This window comes from Oncorhynchus masou, chromosome 32 (genome assembly GCF_036934945.1).
Source record: "Oncorhynchus masou masou isolate Uvic2021 chromosome 32, UVic_Omas_1.1, whole genome shotgun sequence".
Taxonomy (NCBI): domain Eukaryota; kingdom Metazoa; phylum Chordata; class Actinopteri; order Salmoniformes; family Salmonidae; genus Oncorhynchus; species Oncorhynchus masou.
Window position 1 is genome coordinate 57,824,877 of NC_088243.1, and position 27,229 is coordinate 57,852,105.

General features: G+C 44.3%; 2 protein-coding genes and 1 long non-coding RNA gene across 3 annotated transcripts; all 3 read right to left on the minus strand.

Moving 5' to 3' along the window:
- Positions 1-2,900: 2,900 nt before the first annotated feature.
- Positions 2,901-7,601, minus strand: LOC135526298 (pre-mRNA-processing factor 19-like). Its single transcript, XM_064954550.1, has 16 exons — positions 7,422-7,601; positions 7,062-7,211; positions 6,807-6,883; positions 6,554-6,695; positions 6,389-6,462; positions 6,204-6,269; positions 6,020-6,061; positions 5,811-5,885; positions 5,605-5,680; positions 5,382-5,491; positions 4,973-5,128; positions 4,730-4,799; positions 4,469-4,642; positions 4,297-4,379; positions 4,057-4,162; positions 2,901-3,860 (listed from the first exon to the last, which is right to left on the minus strand). The coding sequence occupies exons 1-16, from the start codon at positions 7,438-7,440 to the stop codon at positions 3,763-3,765; spliced, it is 1,518 nt and encodes a 505-aa protein (XP_064810622.1). The 5' UTR covers positions 7,441-7,601; the 3' UTR covers positions 2,901-3,762.
- An 84-nt stretch (positions 7,602-7,685) lies between these two features.
- On the minus strand, positions 7,686-11,809 carry LOC135527235 (uncharacterized). The gene is made up of 9 exons (XM_064955838.1): positions 11,803-11,809; positions 11,613-11,746; positions 11,097-11,232; positions 10,354-10,638; positions 9,726-10,061; positions 9,434-9,615; positions 8,954-9,049; positions 8,754-8,876; positions 7,686-8,646 (listed from the first exon to the last, which is right to left on the minus strand). The coding sequence occupies exons 1-9, from the start codon at positions 11,807-11,809 to the stop codon at positions 8,452-8,454; spliced, it is 1,494 nt and encodes a 497-aa protein (XP_064811910.1). The 3' UTR covers positions 7,686-8,451.
- Positions 11,810-11,882: 73 nt separating this feature from the next.
- LOC135527046 (uncharacterized) lies at positions 11,883-13,139 on the minus strand. Its single transcript, XR_010453395.1, has 3 exons — positions 12,747-13,139; positions 12,061-12,239; positions 11,883-11,899 (listed from the first exon to the last, which is right to left on the minus strand). It is a non-coding gene; the product is annotated as an uncharacterized LOC135527046 (long non-coding RNA).
- Between the last annotated feature and the right edge of the window lie 14,090 nt (positions 13,140-27,229).

Below are 27,229 nucleotides of genomic sequence, written 5' to 3' on the forward strand. Positions count from 1 at the left end.
AGAGCGACAACTCACCACAATAACTGTGTCTCTGTCTGGAGATACCACTATAATTGTGTCTCTGTCTGGAGTAACCACTATAACTATGTCTCTGTCTGGAGATACCACTATAACTGTGTCTCTGTCTGGAGATACAACTCACCACTATAACTGTGTCTCTGTCTGGAGATACCACTATAACTGTCTCTGTTTAGAGCTACAACTAACCATTATAACTGTGTCTCTGTCTAGAGCTACAACTGTGTGTCTGTCTAGAGCTACAACTAACCACTATAACTGTGTCTCTGTCTAGAGCTACAACTCAGCACTATAACTGTGTCTCTGTCCGATTACAACTCACCACTATAAACGGTCTATGTTTAGAAATACAACTAACCACTATAGCTGTGTCTGGAGATACAACTCACCACTATAACTGTGTCTCTGTCTGTAGATACAACTCACCACTATAACTGTGTCTCTGTCTAGAGATACAACTCACCACTATAACTGTCTCTGCTCTAGACATACGTGTTGCCTCCATGTTGTGCGGTCTGTCTCAGCATCTTCTCTGCTGTCACTCTGTGCTTCTTCTTGTTCTCCGTCTGTCTGTCTGCTTAAGCCATATAAGTTATACAAGCCAAGCTAATGACTTAGGCTATATTGCAAATTGGTGCCTGTCATTTGTGCTCCCCTGAATCAACACCTACCCTAAGTGTTAATTACGATTACAGGGCTCCAGATTAACATTTTCCACTGGTGTCAATAACTTTTACAGGTGGTGGCATTGTCCCAGTCATCCATGCTTTATTAAGAAGTATAATAAATAGGCTACTGAGATATTCAATAACTAAGTTGTTTCATCTAACACATCCAAGCAGGAATGCATGATTCAAGATATTTTGATGCACAACATAATTCAGTAATTTGTCATGAATTTTGGGTTGACATTTAGAATATAGTTGCTATATTTTACTGTCAAAATAGGACACCAGAACTTCCCGATTTGTTGTTTTGTTCATAGGCTAAATCATTTGGGGTTCAAATCCTGAGGAAGTAGAAAATCAAAACACTAACTAAATCCCTAACTCTAGATATAATACACACTGCTAGTAGCCATGTATTCATCCAACAGTAAATTTAGTGTCCTGATAAAATGTGCAGTTGTAAGTTATTACCCATGAGACCTTAGGCCTATGACCTCGCAATGGCCGGTGTGCAAATTCCGAGCACACGCTGCTCCATATGATCTCAAAAGCCATATCAAATATCTTGGTTGTAAAATAGTGTCTATTGAGCTGAATATTGAAAGTTGAGAAATACAAAATATAAAGTGCACTCAGAAAGTATTCAGACTCCTTCCCTTTTTCCACATTTTGTTATGTTTACAGCCCTGTTCTAAAATTGATTAAAACATTTCTTTTTCATCAATCTAGTCCCAATACACCATAATGACAAAGCAAAAATCATTGACATTTTTGCAAATGTATAAAATAAAAAAAATAAAAAACTGAAATACCTTATTTACATAAGTATTCAGACCCTTTGCTACGAGACTCAAAATTGAGCTCAGGTGCATCCTGTTTCCATTGATCATCCTTGAGATGTTTCTACAACTCGGAGTCCACCTGTGGAAAATTCAATTGTTTGGACATGATTTGGAAAGGCACACACCTGTCTATATAAGGTCCCATAGCTGACAGTGCATGTCAGAGCAAAATCCAAGCCATGAGGTTGAAGGAATTGCCTTTATAGCTACGAGACAGGATTGTGTCGAGGCACAGATCTGGGGAAGGGTACCAAAACAGCAACTTCCATCATTCTTAAATGGAAGAAGTTTGGAACCACCAAGACTCTTCCTAGAGCTGGCCACCCATCCAAACTGCGCAATCAAGGGAGGTAACCAAGAATCAAATGGTCACTGACAGAACTGCAGAGCTCTGTGGAGATGGAAGAACCTTCCAGAAAGACAACCATCTCTGCAGCACTCCACCAATCAGGCCTTTATGGTAGATTGGCCAGACGGAAGCCACTCCTCAGTGAAAGGAACATGACAGCCCACTTGGGAGTATGCCAAAAAGGAACCTAAAAAGGACACTGACCACGAGAAACAAGGTTCTCTGGTCTAATGAAACCAAGATCGAACTCTTTGGCCTGAATGCCAAGCGTTAAGTCTAGAGAAAACCTAGCACCATCCCTACAGTGAAGCATGGTGATGGCAGCATGATGCTGTGGGGATGTTTTTCCTGTGACCTTAACCTCACTCTCCTAACCTGCTATGTTAATAATAATTTGGTGGGTGCTTATACTTGTCCTATTTCGCATGTATTATATGCATGTGTGAATTGGAAATGTATTTTTTGCATATCCCAATGGCCAGTCAGCCATTATCAACAGTAACCCAGTAGCAATTAGGGTTAAGGGCCCTGCTCAAGGGCACATCAACAGATTCACCTTGTCAGCTCAGGGAGTCTAACAGACAGATATTTCACCTTGGGGATTTGAACTAACAACCTTTTGGTTACTGGCCTAAAGCTCTAACCGCAAAGCTAATTCACCTAACCTCCTACATTAGATCTCCTAACCAGCTACGTTAATTATCTTAACCTGCTATACTAACAAACCATCATCATTATTACCACACCTGCCATTGCCCACCGATCAACCAAAGGGCCCATTATAGATTAGTATAACAGAGAAATTATTCTTTTTTTTTTATCCAGCCATGTCACCCTTTTCATTGTTTTATTTTTATATATAAAACATTGTCAATTTCAATCAGCTAGATGACCAACAGAGACAAAGTACAAAGCAGAGCACACAGTCTATTGGGATCATACTGTCATACTGGTGCCTCAGACAGGCTGAAACGACAACCTGAGGCATTACAATACATTCCATTGATCAAACAAATAGCTGGCTGTTACTACAAAAATAACTTGATTTATTGGAGAATTGGCTTACACAATGTGAAAACAGTTACAACAAATTATATTTCACCAGCTGAGAGCTGGTCTAACCACTGAAAGGAGAAGAACAGACGTCTGGAGAGGGGATTTAAAAAGAATACACGAATGGAAAAGTAAATACCGTAGCACCGGTTCCTCCACCCACTCCAGGATCCTAAATAACTACAGGTCAATTTTCAAAACGCTAAGTTCATAATCTGCTCGTAACTCTGACTAAAAAGCTCCTGCCTAGGCCAGAGGCGAGGTAAACAAGGCTTGCTGCCAGAGTAACAATTTCAGTTGAACGATGTGAATGAACATTCCAAAATGTTAAGTGATACATCAAACAGCTATTTAAAAAAAAGTTTAAAGATCACTGTGGCTTTTTAGCAACAATATTCAAAACTGAAAACGACTTACCTACTCCTACGAAATATAGTAGAAAGTCTACATGGCCACCTGATTGTTTTTAGCAGCAGTTTAGACAAGAAACAGACACTTACGTTCACCGTACACTATATTCTCAGACGGTTAGCTAACGGTCGCGGCTAACACAAAACAAATGGAATATGTTTGCTAACGTTCACAAACTATTTCCCTTATTGAACGCACCTCGGATAGGGATTCTGATCTCAGCAATACAAGAACATCAAATAAATCATAAGGATTCAACCGTCTAACCACTGGTCACCGGTCCATATTTCACAAAACTGATAGCTGTGTAGCAGAGTCAAAATGATCACACTGGTCTAGATTCGAGATTAGGCCTAACCAGAACCCTCCAATCTTATCCTCGCTCTCTTTCCTCTCACTTTATCCATCCGTCTGTACTAATCTACAGGCTGTAGAACTTGAGGCTTCTGTCCATTCCAGCGGAGGAAAGGAATTGAGCATTGTCTCCGAATGCCAGCCCTGTCACTAGGCCAGAATGGTCTGGGAAAAAGAGGAAGAAAAATGTTTTAAAATATATATATATATATATATATATGTTTAAGGTAACTCGGTGTAAGATGACGCATGCAATAGGACACTGAGTTTTTCCTAACCATGTGTACGTATGATTTGTACAGTGAGCACACAAGGTCTGATGAAAGTTGAGTTAAATATTCTGTTCAGTTGTTTTTCTCACCGCTGAAGTTGAGGACCTCCGACCACTGCTTGCAGATGTACACCCTGATGTCGGATCCACCCACAGCCAAGTATGTACCACTCTGATCAAACACCAGAGACTTAACCTGAGAGAGAGTAAATAAGATTTCAGTGAAAAACTGCAAGAAATAACCATGTTATTTGCAGTACATGAGCTAAATTAGTGAGAAGTTGATCCATATCTGTAGCTAACAGACTCCGCACAGTCTCTCATTCTCACCTCATAGTTGTTGTCCAGGGCGATGGTCTTGAAGTTCTTCAGTTTCCTCAGATCCCACAGCTTCACAGAGCTGTCCTGGGCACCTGGAGCACAGAGCGAGAGACTGGGTCAGGGAATCCATGAGAAATCCAACATTATTTACACTGTCTTGTGAGGGTGGAGACCGACTGACCTGTAGCCAGGTAGTATCCGTTCTCAGAGAAGGCGATAGAGGTGACAGGGCCAGAGTGGCCAGGGAAGTTGGCCACGTTTGTGCGCTCCTTCAGATCCCAAATCTTGATCTGAGAGTCTGCGGTTCCCGTCCCGAAGATCAGACCGTCGGGGTGGAACTGAGCACAAGTCAGAGCTGAGGAGGAGGAGGGCAGAGATATGACAAAAATAGTAACCCATCTTTCATGTCCATACGCATAGACCTGACCACAAACACACTTACCAACACCAGCAGCCTCATCTGTGACTTTGGTAAGGACTTGGCCAGTTTGGATATCCGAGAAGGCCCAGTACTGAGAAAGAAAGAGAGGAATGCCGTGTTAACATGCATCCACCAACACAAAGATGCTGTTACATTTACTATTGACAACAGTGCAGCTGGTGCCATTCTAGTCAACGGACCAGTGGATTCAGAACTTCTAACAACATGCTGGACTCAGGTGTTCTACCAGTACAATGGACTTACCTGGTCTTCGGAAGAGCTGAGAAGGTAGTCCCCAGTTGCGTGAAGTGACAGCCCGGTCACACTTGCCTCGTGAGCTCGCACCACCTGGATACAGTTGCCCCCAGTCACAGACCACACCCGGATGGTGCTGTCTGGAGAGGCAGAGAACACCACAGACTGGAGAGGAAAGAAAGATGGAAAATACAAATAAAAGAAAAAACTAAAGTGAGGAAGGAAATTAGGCAAGGGAGATTAACTACAATACAGCACATTTTAAACCGGGGTATATAGATACCACAAATCAACTTATCTCTTAACTCTATTTTAATTTCACTGTATACATGATGTTGAAAAGTAGAATATAAAGCATAATTGAGTTAATTTCCATAAAACGTTAGGAGCTAGACAGGTGTAGACACAGGTCTGTTACCTGGGAGGGGTGGTAGATGACAGAGGTGACCTTCTTGGTGTGACCCTTGAGAGTGGCAATGATCTGCTCCTCCTTCTTATCAAATACCACAACATTCTTATCAGCCCCACCTGGCAACACAAGGTAGTCATCAATGACATTTCATTGATAGTTATATTTAGATATGCAAGAAAAAGAGACGGAGAGAAAATAAAAAGCTGTTAGAAAAAGCAGGGGTACTTACCAGTGAGTACTTTGTTGGTGTCTGAAGGACAGAGGTCCATACACAGGATTCCTGGGACACTGGCACTGTGAAGTCCCTGAGATATTCAAAAGAACATGGTCACTATATGGGCAGACAGACAGCTAAGGGCAGCCTCATATAGTAGTGCTTAGCAGCACAGTCAGCCCCCTACAGGTTATTACAGTCCTACAGATAGTAGTACTCACAGCGTGGGAAGCCACTTGGCGGTACTTGCTCAGATCCTCAGCCCTGACCAGCTCCTCTGGCACGGTCTTTCCTCTCTGGTTAGGAAAAGAAAGGGAGGCGTGAGCAAACATAAGGGACAAAATATGTGTATTAAAAGACTGAGTGGTTTATCCTCCATCTTTGCAAGCCTACAACACATGACAGACATTTTCTTGAATGAACATCTTACCTTCTTTCTCTCTGTGGTAAGGACAGTAGCCTTATCTTGAAGCTGAAAACAGAACAGTAGAGGAGCAGGAAAGAGACTAATGAGAATTCAATGAATCACAAATCCAATCCCATATTGAGAGGGTCTCCGAGTAATGAGAACTAATCACGGGGGGTAAAAAGATGAAGAGGAAATTAGCTCTTACCTTCTGGATGATCTCTGGAGTCATTCCCACCTGCACACTAACCTCCATTGGTTCCCCACCAGCACCCTGAGAAAAGGAGGCAAAACAACAGAGAGAAGAATACTTAGAAAAGATAAAACATTATCCTCAATCTCTGATGGACAGGAATCCTGATTGATGGATGGGAATCAGCGCTAATCACTCACTCCAGCGGCTGGCTGAGAGGCAGGCATAGACTGAGGAGCCACCAATCCGGCTTGGGGCTTGAGTGTGGCCAGGGCTGTTGAATGGGAGAATGGGCAAAGAGTAAGCATTTTGCCTTCACAGGTCAGTGAATGAGAGAAGGTGAGGAAGCAACTTCAGACTCTTACCCTCTCTGGCTGCAGTGACCTCCTTGGTAAGACGAGCAATGACTCTGCAGGCTGCGTCATGCTGGTAGAGGGCGTGAGAGAGCTCCTGGCGAGTCGTCTGCAGCTGCTGCCTCAGAGTGAAACTGTGCAACATGACCGCATCCTTGAAAGAGACAGAAGACATTAAGGGAAATATGTAATAATACAGAGGAAGAGTATTCTGTTGTAACACTGTCCACAGGTAGACTACAAACCAGTCTGCCTAGACACTCACCCACTCATCTTGCAGAGCCTTGAGTATGGCAGGGATACTGGTAGAAGAGGGAGCCTTTGGTCGGATAGGATGAGACACTGGGCAACAGAAGGCAGCACAACATAGATTCAAATCCATTACAGAAAACATCTCTTCGAATACATGGAACCTACTTAGGATTTCCTTCTAAGCCAAAACTAAAATCAGAACATAAATACATACTTGATGTAATCGATTCGACTGATTACGTTAACTGTCTATTCCCGCCCTGTTTACCTTTTATATCGATAAGTTGCTCTTCCGACAGTGGTTGGCTATTCATGGGATCTACTCCATTCTCTGCAATATACTTCTCGATCAGTCGGCGCTCGAACACCTGGTTAGACACCGGGGACACGCAAGGGTGCTCGGGGACCTCATTGGAAACTGAGTGGGGTAACATAAGTGGATACATACAATTGTTAGCTATTGTTTCATGGCTAGATAATATAACTAGTAAGCCACCATAAATACCATGTTGCAGAAAAGTGACAATGAATCAGTTACTAGCTCGCCAGTTAGCCACACTAACGTTAGCTAGCAGGGTGCTAGGTAAGCGATCTAGCTCAATCAACTTCAGAAGCATGTTCAACTTACTTGCGCAAACCAAAGACATATTTCAAGTGCACGTCCCTCTGTAGCTAAACACGATTTTTTTGTGTTACGCTTGATGGCAAACTATCTCGAAAGTCTTGCCTAAAAGGCAACTATTCTACCTACTTTATTTTTTGTTTTGTTCTAAGTTCGCACGCTGGCGTTTCATTGCCGCTTCGAAAACAGTGCACGCTGGGATAGCACCAGTCCTCCAAAGCGAGCTCTTCTTCGTTCCCACACTGTCATGACTACGACAACTTTCATAACTTGATTGAATTCGTTTTATTTTCTCGAGCTTCATTCATTACTTGACTAACAAACCAATGATACGTTAATACACAAATCATTGGGAAAGGTATATGACTTCAAACATATTATAATCAATTCTATAAAACCTCAATGACAATGTGAATACCTGGTGAAATAATGTAACCGTAATTGAATCATATACACCATTTTATGGCAATCACAAACAACGTATATGTTATGTAAATATATGTAATCTAATAAAGTCTATTTGTATTATTTTGTGTTAATTTACTTGTTTAATAGTAGGTAACACATGCAGTTAGATATGCTTTTAAATTGAGAGGCAATTCCCATATTCTATTACAAAATCTGACAATTCCCCATCTCTTCTTTAACGTTGACATCTCTTCTCCATCCTAACATAACTTCCATATATACAGTCATCTATAGCTTACAGTACAGGTTTAAATGTGTGGTCCTGAGGGTTCCTTGGTAGGTAGCAGAAAGTAATCGGCAGGTTGATTTTTGAAAACATTACCAATCCAGTTGTACAAAGGAGTGATATGCCAAAATGTATGATATTGCTCATCTCATTCTTAAAAGGAATGATAATGACATGATAATACAGAAATTATAGGAGGTAATATGCAATACCCAAACAGATCCAAATTGGGTTCTGAAAGTGAAGGCACTATAATTATGAAATCACCCGTGAACAGTTTAACATTATTAACACTATTTTCTCTCCGCCCGCTCTTTCTTTACTCCCACTCTTCTCTGTACTCTATAAGAAGTTGAGTTTTTCAGAAGTGTAGACGCTGCAAGTCTCCAGTGGAAGTGTGGAGAAGTAGTCTTTTGCTTTGCTCTCCTTGTCTCCCTCTTTCTTGATCTGGAACTGGAAGCAGTCTTCAGATGAGTGGAGGCAGTCTGAGGTGCCAGCGATGGAAAAGGAGATCTCCCTCTCTCCGTCAGCAGTCTCCTGAGAAGAGAGAGAGAGAGAGTGAGAGTCAATGATAAAAAGAAAGAGCAGAATATAACTTAATTGTCTATTGTGAGACAGAAAATAGAAACAGTGTGTGTATTTACCTCTTCACTAGGAGTGTGAGTAGTGACAGTCTGAACTCTAAGTCTATCTGTCTCCTGTTGTCTCGTTGTCCTCACTGGCTCAGGGGAGGGCTGTGGTGCACTGACCACGACAGGCATGTAACCCTGAGAAAGACACATGATATAGAAATCTATAATAATGGTGAAAAGAGCCTACATTTACAACTTCACTGCCTACCTACCGAATGTGTAGGTCTGGGACTCCATATTTTTGGCGTTACAATCTGCTTTGAAACCCTGTAAATGCCAGAGGGCTGGAGACTGGGTGGACTGTAATCCTGCAGATGACAAACAAAACAAGTATGTAAATATAAATATAAATATTGCGTAGACAGACAGGGGAATGCACAGCGAAACAAACAAACAATCCACAGAGAAGCATGAAGCTATGTGACCACTGACCCAATTTAAATGTGTAAGGAAGGACGAGATTCAAACTGGCGCAAAGGACTGTTCTACTTTTACTCTGACACTGACAGAATTCTATAATATCACACAGTTGAAATGGATGGACAACATAGTCCCATAACAACAGGCTCATTAGATTGCCCACACAAGCCCTCCAATAACCACTCATAACCCCACCATATTTCTTCTACCTACCAAGCTCACAAACATCTCTCACTCTACAGCTGTCAAGCTCATTCAGAACATCCCTTCACCTGGACATTGACTCTTGGAAGGTTAGATGCCGGTGTATGGTGACCTCTTAGGCCGTTGATTATCATAGCGAGGCTGCAGTTAGGGTAGCGCTTCATAAATAAGATGAAACCAGCCAAAGTCACAAACATGCCAGAAGGAACGCTGATGGACTTGAGAACTGCTCTCCATCTAGCAGTCTTATCTGGAAAGAGAAAAAGGAAGGGAGAAAGATTGAGTGAGCTGGGAGATCAAGAAAGATATCTCTGCATCATGTAAATGGTAAAGCTCCTGCTCACACACACTGTCACTCACCGACCACATGGAGAATGGTGGATGACACCAGGTTGCCGCCCTGATCTCGGATCTCATACATCCCATCATGCTTTGCACTCAGCCTGGTGATGACCACCTCGTTGACAGTCCCGTTTCTCCTCAGAGAGAGGAGGCCCCAGTACCGGGGGTCCTGGTCCACAATCTGGCCATCCTTGATCAGCTGCACGGGGCGAGAGTACGGGGACTCAAGGGGCACATTGGAGGGATTGGAGAGGTGGAGTGACGGGGTAAAAATGAGGTGGACATGAGAGACAGGGAGAAAAAGGGGAAGGTTTAGAGATTCCTTGAAGAAGCGGGTCACATTGAAGTTGTGCCCTGCACCCATATAGGGGATAATGAGAGAGAGAGAGAATTGGAAAGAGTTTAAAGGAAAAGAAAAAGGAGAAATTAAGGAGGGGACATGAGGACGATGAGGGGCATCAGGATGAAAGAAAGAATCAGATACAACTAAGAGTCAGTTTGGATTATGAGTTAGTTTGTACTGTATGTCAGATCTAATATCGCAATCTCTTCTCTCCTAGCCTCCGATCCCATCTCCCTCTCTCCATCTCCCGTTTCATTTCGCTCACCCCTTCATCCAGATCTCTTTGATCTTTCTAGTGCTCACCATTGACAATCAATTTGCTGCGGGAGATGACTTTCCCATTTTCTTCTCGGAGGGTGTAGTTTCCCTGGTCTGCCTGGGTCACCCTCTCTGCCACCCAGACCCTCCCACTTGACCCTAGCCGCCCCCGGCCCGCCTCGCTGGTCTCAGGGTCCATCCGGTTCCACAGTAATACCGTCTGGGAGTCAGAGGGGGAGCCCCGGGGAGAGAACTCCAGCACGGAGACATATTTAGGGATGTTGTGCTGAAAGGTTTCCCCATAGCCCAGACGGAAGGTTTTTATACATTCTGAGAAAGGGTGGAAGAAAGCGAAACAGAGATTATCTTGAGAGTTATACAATGTTTCAAAGTTCATACAATCAATTTCAACAGATACAATTAATCATCATACAATATCATAGAGAAAGGGAGAGACAGAATAGAGAGCAAGAAATAGATTTTTTTAAATAGACAAAGAAATGGAGAGAGGTTTTCCCCTGCGGCAGAGTTTTTAAAATATATTTTTTATTTTATTTAACTAGGCAAGTCAGTTAAGAACAAATAATTATTTACAATGACGGCCTACCTCGGCCAAACCCTAACCACGCTGGGCTAACTGTGCGTCGCCCTATGGAACTCTCAATCAACGCTGGTTGTGAAACAGCCTGGAATCAAACCAGGGTCTGTAGTGACGCCTCTAGCACTGAGATGCAGTGCCTTTGACCACTGCGCCACTCGGGAGCCCCTGAGCCCCTGAGCCCCTATACCTGAGACAGTGAGGCGAACGGTCTCATAGGTGAATCCAGAGGACAGTTTGATAGAGTAGAGCCCCTGGTCACGGTGTGTGACGTCATTCAGCAGCAACGTCCTATCTTTCGTCCACTCAAAACGTGGGTCCTTCAACTACAAACACACAATAGTGTTTAGGATAGAAGAACACACATACACTTAAACACGTTATGTTCTTCTATCCTCGTGGGGATCTAAAATTAATTTCTATTCAAAATGACATTTTCCCTGAACCTAACTCCCAACCCCTTACACTAATTCTAACCATAACCCTGAACTTAACACCTAAGCTTAAAATAGCCTTTTTCCTCATGGGGATGTAGGAAATGTCCCCACAAGGGAGAATGTTTTACTATCCGTGTGGGGACATTTGGGGATTTGAGGTCCCCACAAGGATAGAAGAACCAACCCACACACACAAACACACACACACACACACACACACACACACACACACACACACACACACACACACACACACACACACAACCTACGTTGTTGTTCTCCAGAATCACTCTTCTTGGTCCTGGAGGGTAGCTGGGGGTAAAGGTCACGATTCTTGACCCTGAGTAGACCGGCAGGCGGAACTCTCGACCAGAACACACTATCTGTAAGTCTTCATTCCAACCTTAAAAAGAGAGGGACAAATAGAGTGAGTTATGGGAGGAGGGAGGAGGACATGGCCAGACATTATATCAAAAGAAAGTACAGAATTTTTCACATCCATGTGTGACTTTTTGTGAGATAACAACAATGACATTGGACCTACCCAAAGAGAAAGCTAGGGGGAGAGAGATAGAGAGAGAGAGAGAGAGAGAGAGAGATTGGAGTCAAATCAAATTCTTCCAACATATTACTACTGTAAAGTAATCATGGGTTAAACACCCATCTACAACTGGATGCAAATGCTATGATACTAAAACGGCAAAAAGTCCAACCCACCCAAAGAGACAGGGATGCTGAGAAGGGCTCTCACTAGGATATAGGGGTGCATGTTCTGAGGACAGACATAAGACAGCTGTAGAGAGACACCCACTGAGTCAGGGGGGTTGGCAGCAGGCTATAGATCAGGCATCATCAACTAGATTCAGCCGCAGGCAGATTTTTTCTTCAGCAATGGTCTGGGGGACGGAACATAATTACATATCATTTGTAAACTGCAAATAGACCGCAAGGGGGGGGGGGGGGCAACGATGATGATTATGAACATGGTCTTTTGCCTGCAAATGAAGAAAACGAAGAAAACGATGCCAACAATAATGTCTAATGTAACTGGCCCCTCTAACAGTACAACTGGCCCCAGCTTGCCCCCCCCCGCCCCCCAGTTGAAATGGTCTAGAATTGCCCCTGATTTGTTATTCAGCCCTACTCCCCACAATTACCAAGCCAGTAAACACCGTTCACCATCAATCAACTTCACAAGAGGGTGCTAATACTCTCGATTTAGAACGTTGCACTGCTCCTAATTCTACACTACCTGTGATACTAAAATTGTTCAATTAATATTGTATTAGGCTATTATCGACAGCACATAACAACATATTTTACAGTTAGCTATTTACTTAATCTACATTTATTGGAATCAACATGGAGAAAAGTATGTATTATATGCCTACATTTGCACTCACCTATGCACGACAGCAAAACACAATAGCCTATTATTATTTTATATTATTAACTGTATTGCAAGCCCATATAATGGATGATCACAGCAGCGTTAAGATCATTAACTGCTTCTTCGTCTGCTATGCGCATGAGCGAGGTTTGCGTCCTTTGCTGCTACTTGTCGCATAAAAAAAACTGATTTCACACAACGCCCGGACTGTTGCAAATCGCAATCTTCTAAAACGCGCAACGCCACTATACAAATATGACCCGAAACACTGCCAAAGTGAATGGCAGATGATTTCATCTATAAATCACCCCACGTGCAGATATTGGGTTAATGATATTATATACAGCGCATGCGGGACTGGACCCCACTGGATGTCTCTTCTAGGCTACAGGCTACGGAGTGTTATCTCAAGAAGATGCTGTTTCTCCTGGTATTGCTGAGCGCTTCATTTACCTGTATGGGTGAGTATAGTGCCATCTATAGGACTATTTCGTACCCCTCTCTCTTTCTCTCTCTCTCTCTCTCTCTCTCTCTCTCTCTCTCTCTCTCACACACACACACACACACACACACACACACACACACACACACACACACACACACACACACACAGAGACGCTATCTCTGCTTGCCTCTTGTTTTTACATACAGTACCTTCTGTCCCTATGCGACATGTAAAGTGTTGGTCCCATTTTTCATGAGCTAAAATAAAAGATCCCAGAAATTTTCCAAATGCACAAAAAGCTTATTTTTCTCAAATTGTGCAGACACATTTGTTTACTGTTAGTGAGCATTTCTCATTTGCCAAGATAATCCATCCACCTGACAGGTGTTGCATATCAATAAGCTGTTTAAACAGCATGATCATTACACAGGTGCACCTTGTGCTGGGAAAAATAAAAGACCACTCTAAATTGTGCAGTTTTGTCATACAAAACAATGCCACAGATGTCTCAAGTTTTTTATTAATTGTGAACTCTTTATTAATTGGGAAAAAGGGTAAACAGACTTTGGAAGATGACTTGTGTGACTCAACTAATCATGCTCACGAAGACTAGCGCCGTCCTCGCGCAACCTTAGCCTCAGCGTAGTTCCCATCATATCCTCACACATCCGGTCACAGGACAAACATTTAGTCAAACCACTCTCCTTCAGATTTTATACATTTATATTGACATTTTAACTCAATTTAATACTTTTCTCAGGGTATGAGCTGCCTTCACATTTTATCTTTGGAAATTGTATTTTTTATGTTTATGCTTTGGAACATTGTCTGTTTAATTGATCAACTTTTTGTTCATGTCCTCTTCTCTCTGCTAATGGAGGTGGTTATCTCATGTTATTGCCAATCCACTCAGTCAAGGAATTGAGGAGAAGAAGTAAAAGAAGGTATCAAAATCATTCAATCAAATGTATTTTATAAAGCCCTTATTACTTAATGAGAATAGAATAGAAAAGTCAAAGCATTGAACATTACCTAACTGACTGTTACTCTGTGTGCCTTGTAGGATGCCGTCGGAGAAGATGGCTGATGGCTTGTTAGTTTTTTTGCGTTGTTTGTAACTAATTTTTTAACTTATTCTGTACACAATGTTGCTGCTACCGTCTCTTATGGCAGAAAATACCTTCTGGACATCAGAACAATGATTACTCACCACGAACTGGCAGAAGTTGGTTTTTCCTTTAACGAGTCCGACGAGACCGACGTGAAGGGCATACTGCTTTCACGGGAACAGGCCCAAATCACAGTAATTTGCGTGAAGAGAAGACGGAGAAAAAGAGGACAGAAGTCGGGCTGCCTTCTGAGAATTCGTAGGCGATCGAATAAACCCCTACTGCCTTCCGTTCTACTAGCCAACATGCAATCATTGGAAAATAAAATCGACGACCTACGATGAAAATTAAACTACCAACTGGATATTAAAATCTGTAATATCTTATGCTCCATGGAGTCGTGGCTAAACAACAACCTTATCAACATACAGCTGGCTGGTTATACACTATATCGGCAGGATAGAACAGTGGCGTCTGGTAAGACAAGGGGGTCAGACTATGTATAATTGTAAACAACAGCTGGTGCACGATATCTAAGGAAGTCTCAAGGTTTTGCTTGCCTGAGGTAGAGTATGTCATGATAAGCTGTAGACCACACTATCTACCTAGAGAGTATTCATCTGTATTTTTTGTAGTTGTCTACATACCACCACAGACCGATGCTGGCACTAAGACCACACTCAATGAGCTGTATTCTGCCATAAGCAAACAGGAAAACGCTCATCCAGAGGCGGTGCTCCTAGTGGTCGGGGAAATTTAATGCAGGGAAACTTAAATCCGTTTTACCAAATTTCTATCAGCATGTTAAATGAGCAACCAAAGGGAAAAAAACTCTAGACCACCTTTCCTCCACACACAGAGACACGTACAACGCTTTCCCTCACCCTCATTTGGCAAATCTGACCATAATTCTATCCTCTTGATTCCTGCTAACCAGCAACAATTAAAGCAGGAAGCACCAGTGACTTGGTCAATAAAAAAAGTGGTCAGATAAAGCAGATGCTTAACTACAGGACTGTTTTGCTAGCACAGACTGGAATATATTCCGGGATTCTTCTGATGGAATTGAGGAGTACACCACAACATTCATTGGCTTCATCAAGATGACGTCATCCCCACAGTGACCATACTTACATACCCCAACCAGAAGCCATGGATTACAGGCAACATCTGCACTGAGCTAAAGGCTAGAGCTGCCGCTTTGAAGGAGCGGGACTCTAACCTGGAAGCTTATAAGAAATCCCGCTATGCCCTCCAACGAACCATCAAACAGGCAAAGCATCAATACAGGACTAAGATAGAATCATACGACATCGGCTCCGCCGGTCGTCAGATGTGGCAGGGCTTGCAAACCATTACAGACCACAAAGGGAAGCACAGCCAAGGGCTGCCCAGTGACACAAACCTACCAGACGAGCTAAACTACTTAACATAACATAACATTGAAACATGCATGAGAGTACCAGCTGTTCCGGACGACTGTGTGATCACGATCTCCGCAGCCAATGTGAGTACGACCTTTAAACAGGTCAACATTCACAAGGCCGCAGGGCCAGACAAATTACTAGGACGTGTACTGCGAGCTTGCGCTGACCAACTGGAAAGTGTCTTCACTGACATTTTATACCTCTGTAATACAAACATGTTTTAAGCAGACCACCATAGTCCCTGTGCCCAAGAACACTAAGGTAACCTGCCTAAATGACTACCGACCCGTAGCACTCATGTCTGTAGCCATGAAGTGCTTTGAAAGGCTGGTCATGTCTCACATCAACACCATTATCCCAGAAACCCTATACCCAATCCAATTTGCATACTGCCAAATCCACAGATGATGCAATCTCTATTGCACTCCCCACTGCCCTTTCACATCTGGACAAAAGGAACACCTATGTGAGAATGATATTCATTGACTACAGCTCAGTGTTCAACACCATAGTGCCTTCAAAGCTCATCAATAAGCTAAGGACCCTGCGACTAAACACCCCCCTCTGCATCTGGATCCTGGACTTCCTGACGGCCCTCCCCCAGGTGGTAAGGGTAGGTAACAACACATCCGCCACACTGATCTTCAACACAAGGGCCCCTCCTGTACTCCCTGTTCACTCATGACTGCACGGCCAAGCACGAGTCCAACACCATCATTAAATTTGCAGATAACGACGAGACAGCCTATAGGGAGGAGGTCAGAGACCTGGCTGTGTGGTGCCAGGACAACAACCTCTCCCTCAACGTGATCAAGACAAAGGAGATGATTGTGGACTTCAGGAAAAGGAGGACCGAGCACGTCCCCATTCTCATCGACGAGGCTGTAGTGGAGCAGGTGAGCGCTTCAAGTTCCTTTGTGTCCACATCACCAACAAACTAACATGGTCCAAACACACCAAGACAGTCGTGAAGAGGACACGAAAAAACATATTCCCCCTCAGGAGACTGAAAAGATTTTGCATGGGTCCTCCGATCCTCAAAGCTGCACCATCGAGAGCATCCTGACGGGTTGCATCACTGCCATGGCAACTGCTCGGCCATAACCACAAGGCACTACAGAGGGTAATGCATACAGACCAGTACTAGGGCCAAGCTTCCTGCCATCCAGGACCTCTATACCAGGCGGTGTCACAGGAAGGCCCTAAAAATCAAAGACTCCAGCCACCCCAGTCATAGACTGTTCTCTCTGCTACCGCACGGAAAGCGGTACCAGAGCGCCAAGTCTAAGTCTAAGAGGCTTCTAAACAGCTTCTACCCCCAAGCCATAAGACTCCTGAACATCTAATCAAATGGCTACCCAGACTAATGGCATTGCCCCCCCTTTTATGCCGCTGCTACTCTCCTACTCTCTGTTATTATCTATGAATAGTCACTTTAATAACTCTAACAAACATGTAAAAATGTACCTCAATTACCTAACCGGTGCCCCCTGTACTGTATATAGTCTCACTATTGTTATTTTACTGCTGCTCTTTAATTACATGTTCCTTTTATTTCTTATTCTTATTCATACTTTTTTAACTGCATTGTTGGTTAGGGGCTTGTAAGTAACCATTTCACAGTAAGGTTTACACCTGTTGTATTCAGAGCATGTAACTAATAAAATGTACATTTATTTTATTCTATTGCCTCTTTTGTCCAGTTGCCTTTCTGTGTAAATGTTCCATTTTCCAAACTCTGAACTACCAAGAGGATGTAGGAATACTATAGTGTATTTTGGGGAATTTGTGAACTTATTTGCATACAACTGTAGTACAACATTGCCTCTACAGTATTATATAATCTCTTATCATGAATACTGCTTTTATTCAATCTTTTCTGTGATGAAAACTGAAAGTATAGGCATTGTGGCAAGTATTCCAGCATTTGCCTTTTTTTAAGGTATCATTTATGTTTATAGAATAGAATGTTTTATCAATTTATTATATTATTTGTATGTAAAAAAATAAAAACACCAATGCATAATTTATTAGTTGACTTCTGTCTAATAAACACTACTTTCTGTGATTTGTTTTGTTTGGGTGTGGTCAGATTAGGGTTGCAAAGAGAGGGTATATTACTGGAAACTTTAGTTTACCAGTAAACTACCAGTGTTTTGGTATCTTTCAAGGATTTTATGTAATCTATCATAAGCAATCTAGTGGTCCTTTTGGGTACTTCAGATGTTTTAAAGTGTGTGTAAAATATATACAATTTCTAAATAAGATGATTTTCTAATAAAAAATGTTAATGACAATGCTGTAAAACATTATCCTAAATATAACCCATCAACTTAGTAATGCCATTGGTGAAAGCTATGGTAACTGAACTATCACCCCATTGCACTCACTTCTGTCATCATGAAGTGCTTTGAGAGACTAGTCAAGGATCATATCACCTCCACCCTACCTGACACCCTAGACCCACTCCAATTTGCTTACCGCCCCAATAGGTCCACAATGCAGATAGCTCGGTTAGCCAATGTGCGGGCGCACTGGTTGGTCGGCCCAATTGAGGTAGTATGTACATGAATGTAGAGTAAAAGTGACTATGCATATATGATAAACAGAGTAGCAGCAGTGTAAAAAGAGGGGTTGGGGGTAGTCCGGGTAGCCATTTGATTACCTGTTCAGGAGTCTGCACAACGCATCACCGGGGGGAAACTACCTGCCTTCCAGGACACCTACAACACCAGATGTCACAGGAAAGCAAATGGCTTGGGGGTAAAAACTGTTGAGAAGCCTTTTTGTCCGAGACTTGGCACTCCGGTATCACTTGCCATACGGTAGTAGAGAGAACAGTCTATGACTGGAGTGGCTGGGGGTTTTTAACAATTGTTAGGGCCTTCCTCTGTAGAGGTCCTGGATGGCAGGCAGCTTAACCCCAGTAATGTACTGAGCCGTACGTACTACCCTCTGTAGTGCCTTGCGGTCAGAGGCTGAGCAATTGCGGTACCATGCAGTGATGCAGCCAGTCAGGATGCTCTCAATGTTGCAGCTGTAGAACCTTTTGAGGATCTCAGGAACCATGCCAAATCTTTTTAGTTTCCTGAGTGGGAATAGGCTTTGTTGTGCCCTCTTCAAGCCTACAGTGGTAGGATTACCAACAACGAGACAGCCTACAGGGAGGAGGTGAGGGCCCTCGGAGTGTGGTGTCAGGAAAATAACCTCTCACTCAATGTCAGCAAAACAAAAGAGATGATCGTGGACTCCAGAAAACAGCAAAGGGAGCACCCCCCCTATCCACATCAAGGAGACAGCAGTGGAGAAGGTGGAAAGTTTTCAATTCCTCGGTGTACATATCATTGATAAACTGAAAGGGTCCATGCACACAGTGTGGTGAAGAAGGCGCAAGAGCGCCTCTTCAACCTCAGGAGGCTGAAGAAATTTGGCTTGTCAGGGAAAACCATCACTAACCTTTTCAGGTGCACAATCAAGAGCATCCTGTCGGACTATATCACCGCCTGGTACGGCAACCGCACCGCCCACAATCGCAGGGTTCTCCAGAGGGTGGTGCGGTCTGCACAACGCATCACCGGGGGGAAACTACCTGCCTTCCAGGACACCTACAACACCCGATGTCACAGGAAAGCAAAAAAGATCATCAAGGACCACAACCACCCGAGCCAATGCGTGTTCACCCCGCTTCTATCCAGAAGGCGAGGTGGGACAGGTGCATCAAAGGTGGCACAGAGAAATTGAAAAACAGCTTATATCTCAAGGTCATCAGATTGTTAACAGCCACCACGTAGACTTGAAATCATTGGCCACTTTAATAAATGGAACACTGGTCACTTTAATAATGCCTGTTTACATATCTTGCATTACTCATCTTATATGTACAGTATATACTGTATACCGTATCCTTCACTATCTAGTCTTTACTATCTATTGCGTCTTAGCCGCTCTGTCTCTGCTCATCCATATATTTAATACTTATATATTCTCATCCCATTCCTTTACTAGATTGTGTGTATTAGGTTTTATTGTGGAATTTGTTAGACATTAGGTTTTGCTGTGGAGTTGTTAGACATTAGGTTTTGCTGTGGAGTTGTTAGACATTAGGTTTTTGATGTGGAGTTGTTAGATATTAGGTTTTTGATGTGGAGTTGTTAGATATTACCTGTTAGATACTGCTGCACTGTCGGATCTAGAAGCAGAAGCATTTCGCTACACTCACAATAACATCTGCTAACCATTTGTATGTGACCAATAACATTTAATTTGATTTGATAGGCTACAGGAAATCAAGGGAAGAAGCAACAAAATGTCAGTTTTCCAGTAAAAGATACATAGAGATGCTGAAGATGGTTAGTAGCAATTAGAAATAGAAAATAAGATGTATAAACTCCCGAAGCCAATATTACATTGCTGTGTGTGTGTGTGTGTGTAGCAAGCACTTCAGCAACGATGCATTGGAATGAGATATGCAATCTGAAATTATGGGGACAGAAAACCGGAGGATACTAAAATATATGGTTGTTGCAACTGTATTGTTGATCTGGATCTGGCGCAGTACCACAGTACAAAGGTGCGTTTGAAAAGCGACAAAGCAAGCATGCGGAGTGATGTAGCCTAGCCTGATCCTTGATGTTCGAGGTGTTCTTATTGTGTTATTACCATTGCACAATATCATGTAGACCTATAGGCCTAAGTGCTCTACGGGTTAGCATATGTTCACTATGTGGGGGGGGGGGGTGTTACATTGTGTCAAATAAACATAGGCCATATAGTGGTTTGGGCTAATGTGAAAACATAAACCCACTAAGGTTTATGATAAGCCATCATTCAATAAAGTAGAGTATAGCTGCTCGTTGGATAACTCCATGTCTGTAAGAATTGTAGTCACATATTTGAATCCTCTACAGCACATTTGTCAGCATTGGAGTGCAATTGTCACAACTGCATCCATTCTGTTGATCCTGGGGATGGGACTCCGGCTGCTGTTGCGGCCTCAGTTTCTAAAACAGCGGCTGCCATCTTAAGCTCAATTTTCCAATATTTTTTGGGTAAGAATCAAATAAATAAGAATCGACAACATCGACACCCCTCAAGTAAGATACTCTTCCTCCTCCCTCAACTCTTTCGTCGTCAGACATGTTCTTGGTTTGTAACGCATACGCTGGGAGTCAGGAAGCAGGTGCAGAAAGTGAGTTTAATCATAAGAAAAAGGCAGATAAACAAAACAGGATAAGCATGAATGTGACAGGATAAGCATGAATGTGTCAAAACGCATACTGCCATTAAACCCCTACAACTCATCCAGAACGCCGCAGCCCGTCTGGTGTTCAACCTTCCCAAGTTCTCTCACGTCACCCCGCTCCTCCGCTCTCTCCACTGGCTTCCAGTTGAAGCTCGCATCCGCTACAAGACCATGGTGCTTGCCTACGGAGCTGTGAGGGGAACGGCACCCCAGTACCTCCAGGCTCTGATCAGGCCCTACACCCAAACAAGGGCACTGCGTTCATCCACCTCTGGCCTGCTCGCCTCCCTACCACTGAGGAAGTACAGTTCCCACTCAGCCCAGTCAAAACTGTTCGCTGCTCTGGCCCCCCAATGGTGGAACAAACTCCCTCACGACGCCAGGACAGCGGAGTCAATCACCACCTTCCGGAGACACCTGAAACCCCACCTCTTCAAGGAATACCTAGGATAGGATAAAGTAATCCTTCTCACCCCCCCCCTTAAATGATTTAGATGCACTATTGTAAAGTGGCTGTTCCACTGATGTCAGAAGGTGAATTCACCAATTTGTAAGTCGCTCTGGATAAGAGCGTCTGCTAAATGACTTAAATGTAAATGTAATGAATGAGGCTACTAAGGAGCGGGAGTAGGCATGACAGTAACCTAACGTCTGGCTCCAGCCACAGGACGATGCTGGCTCGGAGGATGGCCTCGAGGGCGAGGAGTGGGCTGGTCCTGGCGGTAGATATGGACATATCTGACGATGTTAGGGTCCAGGATGTTGGCCGCTTGGACCCAATAGCACTCCTCTGGTAGGCTACCCAAAGCATTTGACCCAAATTAAACAATTTAAAGGCAATGCTACCAAATACTAATTGAGTGTATGTAAACTTCTGACCCACTGTGAATGTGATGAAAGTAATAAAAGCTGAAATAAATCATTCTCTCTACTATTATTCTAACATTACACATTCTTAATATAAAGTGTTGTTCCTAACTGACTTAAAACAGGGAATTTTTACTTGGATTAAATGTCAGGAATTGTGAAAATCTGAGATAAAATGTATTTGGCTAAGGTGTATGTAAACTTCCGAATTCAAATCAAATCAAATTGTATTTGTCTCATACACAATGGTTAGCAGATGTTAATGCGAGTAGTGAAATGCTTGTGCTTCTAGTTCCGACCATGCAGTAATACCTAAGTAAATCTAACCTAACAATTTCACAACAACTACCTTATACACACACAAGTGTAAAGGAATGAATAAGAATATGTACATAAAAATATATGAATGAGAGATGGCCAAACGGCACAGGCAAGATGCAGTAGATGGTATAGAGTACAGTATATACATATGAGATGAGTATATAAAGTGGCATTGTTTAAAATGGCTAGTGATACATTTATTACATACATTTTTTCATTATTAAAGTGGCTAGAGATGAGTCAGTATGTTGGCAGCAGCCACTTAATGTTAGCGATGGCTGTTTAACAGTCTGGTGGCCTTGAGATAGAAGCTGTTTTTCAGTCTCTCGGTACTGACCTCGCCTTCTGGATGAGAGTAGGGTGAACAAGCAGTGGCTCAGGTGGTTGTTGTCCTTGATAATCTTTTTGGCTTTCCTGTGACATCGGGTGGTGTAGGTGTCCTTGAGGGAAGGTAGTTTGCCCCCAGTGATGCGTTGTGCAGACGTCGCCACCCTCTGGAGAGCCTTAAGGTTGTAGGCGGGGCAGTTGCCGTACCAGGCGGTGATACAGCCCGACAGGATGCTCTCGATTGTGCGTCTGTAAAAGTTTGTGAGTGTTTTTGGTGACAGGCCGGATTTCTTCAGCCTGCTGCTGCGCCTTCTTCACCACGCTGTCTGTGTGCATGGACCATTTCAGTTTGTCCTTGATGTGTATGCCGAGGAACTTAAAACTTTCCACCTTCTCCACTACTGTCCCGTCGATGTGGATAGGGGGGTGTTCCCTCTGTTGTTTCCTGAAGTCCACGATAATCTCCTTTGTTTTGTTGACATTGATTGTGAGGTTATTTGTGAGGTTATTTTCCTGACACCACACTCCGAGGGCCCTCACCTCCTCCCTGTACTGGTGTATGGGTCCAATTGTTTTTTTTTTTTTAAATTTTTTATTTTATTTAACTAGGCATCTACACTTCGGTCCGCAGGTAGTATAACTTTTCATTACATTTTCATTACATTTCATTATAGTACAACGGTTTGATTTGTCTAATCTTAGCAATTTCTTCTTAGCTAGCTACATAGCCGTCTTTGTATCAAAGATAATTGCGTAATTATCGTATTTCGTCGTCCTAACGTAGTCTACACTGCTATCTGCCCAGCAGCTAGCTAACGTCTACTAGCACTGTAGAAACTATTACACTCAACTGAACGACTCGATTAGTGTAGTGTTAGCTAGCTACATAGCTGTCTTTGCTGTCTTCGTATCCAAGATAATTGTGTAGTTTAGAGTGTGTAGACTTAGAGTGATTATCTTAATTTACCGAGGTTAGCTAGCCAGCTATTTGTCGTCCTTAACGTAGGAGATACTGCTAGCTAGCTAGCCAACAGCTAGCTAACGTCTACTGAATAGAACTTCAACAACCCGGTCAACATTCCGCTTCGCTCCACAGGTAGTATCACATTTTCATTTCACTTCATTACAGTACAACGGTTTGATTTGTTTGATCGTAGCTAGCTAGCTACATAGCCGTCTTTGTATCTAAGACAATTGTGTAGTCTAGAGCGATTTTCTAGGTTAGCTAGCCAGCTATTGTTGTTCTTTTAACGTAACGTAACGTAATCAACACTGCTTGCTAGCCAGCTAGCCAGCTAGCCCCCGAATAGCAGCACTGTAGAAACTATTACACTCGACGGAATGACTTGATTAGTGTAGTGTCAACAACGCAGCCACTGCCAGCTAGCCTACTCCAGCAGTACTGTATCATTTCAATCATTTTAGTCAATAAGATTCTTGCTACGTAAGCTTAACTTTCTGAACATTCGAGACGTGTAGTCCACTTGTCATTCCAATCTCCTTTGCATTAGCGTTGCCTCTTCTGTAGCCTGTCAACTATGTGTCTATCTATCCCTGTTCTCTCCTCTCTGCACAGACCATACAAACGCTCCACACCGCGTGGCCGCGGCCACCCTAATCTGGTGGTCCCAGCGCGCACGACCCACGTGGAGTTCCAGGTCTCCGGTAGCCTCTGGAACTGCCGATCTGCGGCCAACAAGGCAGACTTCATCTCAGCCTATGCCTCCCTCCAGTCCCTCGACTTCTTGGCACTGACGGAAACATGGATCACCACAGATAACACTGCTACTCCTACTGCTCTCTCTTCGTCCGCCCACGTGTTCTCGCACACCCCGAGAGCTTCTGGTCAGCGGGGTGGTGGCACCGGGATCCTCATCTCTCCCAAGTGGTCATTCTCTCTTTCTCCCCTTACCCATCTGTCTATCGCCTCCTTTGAATTCCATGCTGTCACAGTTACCAGCCCTTTCAAGCTTAACATCCTTATCATTTATCGCCCTCCAGGTTCCCTCGGAGAGTTCATCAATGAGCTTGATGCCTTGATAAGCTCCTTTCCTGGGGACGGCTCACCTCTCACAGTCCTGGGCGACTTTAACCTCCCCACGTCTACCTTTGACTCATTCCTCTCTGCCTCCTTCTTTCCACTCCTCTCCTCTTTTGACCTCACCCTCTCACCCTCTCACCTTCCCCCCCTACTCACAAGGCAGGCAATACGCTCGACCTCATCTTTACTAGATGCTGTTCTTCCACTAACCTCATTGCAACTCCCCTCCAAGTCTCCGACCACTACCTTGTATCCTTTTCCCTCTTGCTCTCATCCAACACTTCCCACACTGCCCCTACTCGGAAGGTATCGCGCCGTCCCAACCTTCGCTCTCTCTCCCCCGCTACTCTCTCCTCTTCCATCCTATCATCTCTTCCCTCTGCTCATACCTTCTCCTGATTCTGCCTCCTCAACCCTCCTCTCTTCCCTTTCTGCATCCTTTGACTCTCTATGTCCCCTATCCTCCAGGCCGGCTCGGTCCTCCCCTCCCGCTCCGTGGCTCGACGACTCATTGCGAGCTCACAGAACAGTGCTCCGGGCAGCCGAGCGGAAATGGAGGAAAACTCGCCTCCCTGCGGACCTGGCATCCTTTCACTCCCTCCTCTCTACATTTTCCTCCTCTGTCTCTGCTGCTAAAGCCACTTTCTACCACTCTAAATTCCAAGCATCTGCCTCTAACCCTAGGAAGCTCTTTGCCACCTTCTCCTCCCTCCTGAATCCTCCTTCCCCCCCCTCCTCCCTCTCTGCAGATGACTTCGTCAACCATTTTGAAAAGAAGGTCGACGACATCCGATCCTCGTTTGCCAAGTCAAACGACACCGCTGGTTCTGCTCACACTGCCCTACCCTGTGCTCTGACCTCTTTCTCCCCTCTCTCTCCAGATGAAATCTCGCTTCTTGTGACGGCCGGCCGCCCAACAACCTGCCCGCTTGACCCTATCCCCTCCTCTCTTCTCCAGACCATTTCCGGAGACCTTCTCCCTTACCTCACCTCGCTCATCAACTCATCCCTGACCGCTGGCTACGTCCCTTCCGTCTTCAAGAGAGCGAGAGTTGCACCCCCCCCCCCTTAAATGATTTAGATGCACTATTGTAAAGTGGCTGTTCCACTGGATGTCAGAAGGTGAATTCACCAATTTGTAAGTCGCTCTGGATAAGAGCGTCTGCTAAATGACTTAAATGTAATGTAAATGTAATGGTGAATAGTGCTGTGATGTGTGTGATTGTACCAGATCCCAATGGTCGATTATCCAGGGCTAGAACCTGAAAAGGAGAAGAGAGCGGGTACAAGGGGGTGTTCAGGGAGGAGGCGAGGGCCTGGTAGATTAAATTCCCCATGGCACCGGAGTCCCCTAGAGCTGAAGTGACACATGATGGACGTCTCGCCAGTGAAATGGAAACCAGGAACAGTTTGGCTGAAAGCGATGATGGAATACTCAAGCCTACCTCGGAAGACGGATGATCATGAGGCCGCCCCTCTGCCCCCGTGGACCCAGGGTTGGGATACACCAGACACCGCTGAAGCTGGTGCCCCTTCTGGCCGCAATAGAAACAGCCCTAGCTGTCTCCGGCGATGGAGAGGTGTGTGGCCCCTACCTCCATGGGTCCAGGCTCTGCCTCAGGATGGCCAAAGGAGGAAGGCGAGAGGCGAAGGGGACCGCCGGCGCTCCCGAAGAAGGTTGGCCAGACGGATGGCCACTGCGATGAGCCCGTCTCAAGGAAAGGTGGTAGTCCCGGCACATCAACTCCGTCTGGACCTCCTCGCACATTAGTCTTCAGAATAGGATGTGTAGCGCCGGCTCAATCCATCCGTGGGAGGTTGCCAAGGGCCAGCAGGGTGCATTCTGGGCACCCTGTGGGAGTTGGAATATTCACTTACCTCCCTCTATGCCTTCCGGTGGATGCTTGAAGACCGCCCTGAACAGAGCCATGAACCTCTCGTAGGAACCCAGCTCTTCCTCTCCTCTCTCCCAGACAGCTGTAGCCCACTCCAACGCCCGGCCGATTAGCAGGGAAATGACTGTAGCAAGTTTGGACCTCTCGTGGTGGGGGCTCCTGTCTGATGGGTGAAATAGAGGGAGCACTGGAGTAGGAATCCACAGCATTTGGATGGAGTCCCGTCATACTTGTCCGGGAGGGACAGTCGGAAATCATTTCACTGGGCGGACTGCTGTGTAGGCTTGGGGGCTGGCTCGCTGGAACTACTCGTGGTAGGAGGCCCTCCACTAGTTGGAGGTGAATCCTCTCGGATGGTGTCGAGGCGGTGGAGGATGTGGAGGTCATCATCCATAGCCGCACCCAGTTGCGCCAGCTGATCGTGGTGTTGGTGGAGTAGGTGTCCCTGTTCGCCAAGCGTCTGGGAGATGTCTTTCTTTTCTGCTGCTTCCATATAGTGAGGAAGCATTCTTTAATGTATACACTGGGAGTCAGGAAGCAGGTGCAGAAGGTGAGTTTAATTAATCATTAGAAAAAGGCAGATAAACAAAACAGGAGCAGTGTACTGACATGACAAAACCAATACTGGCTGATGACTGAAGCTACTGAGGGCTAAATAAAGGGAGAATAATCAAGGTGATGATGAGGTCCAGGTGTGCGTAACGATGGGGAACAGGTGTGCGCAATGATGGTTGCCAGACCAGTGGTTAGTAGACCCGCCATAAAAGTGTAATCTGTAACATCAAGCTTTATATACGGTCATATCATGATGTTTCTACTTAG

Coding starts and splice junctions, on each gene's coding strand:
- LOC135526298 (XM_064954550.1), bottom strand. Junction 6,884..7,061: donor GCAACTTATCGATATAAAAG/GTAAACAGGGCG, acceptor TCTGTTGCCCAG/TGTCTCATCCTATCCGACCA. Junction 5,681..5,810: donor GCCAAGTGGCTTCCCACGCT/GTGAGTACTACT, acceptor TGAATATCTCAG/GGACTTCACAGTGCCAGTGT.
- LOC135527235 (XM_064955838.1), bottom strand. Junction 11,233..11,612: donor TGATTCTGGAGAACAACAAC/GTAGGTTGTGTG, acceptor GTGTGTTTGTAG/TTGAAGGACCCACGTTTTGA. Junction 8,877..8,953: donor GTCCCAGACCTACACATTCG/GTAGGTAGGCAG, acceptor TGTCTTTCTCAG/GGTTACATGCCTGTCGTGGT.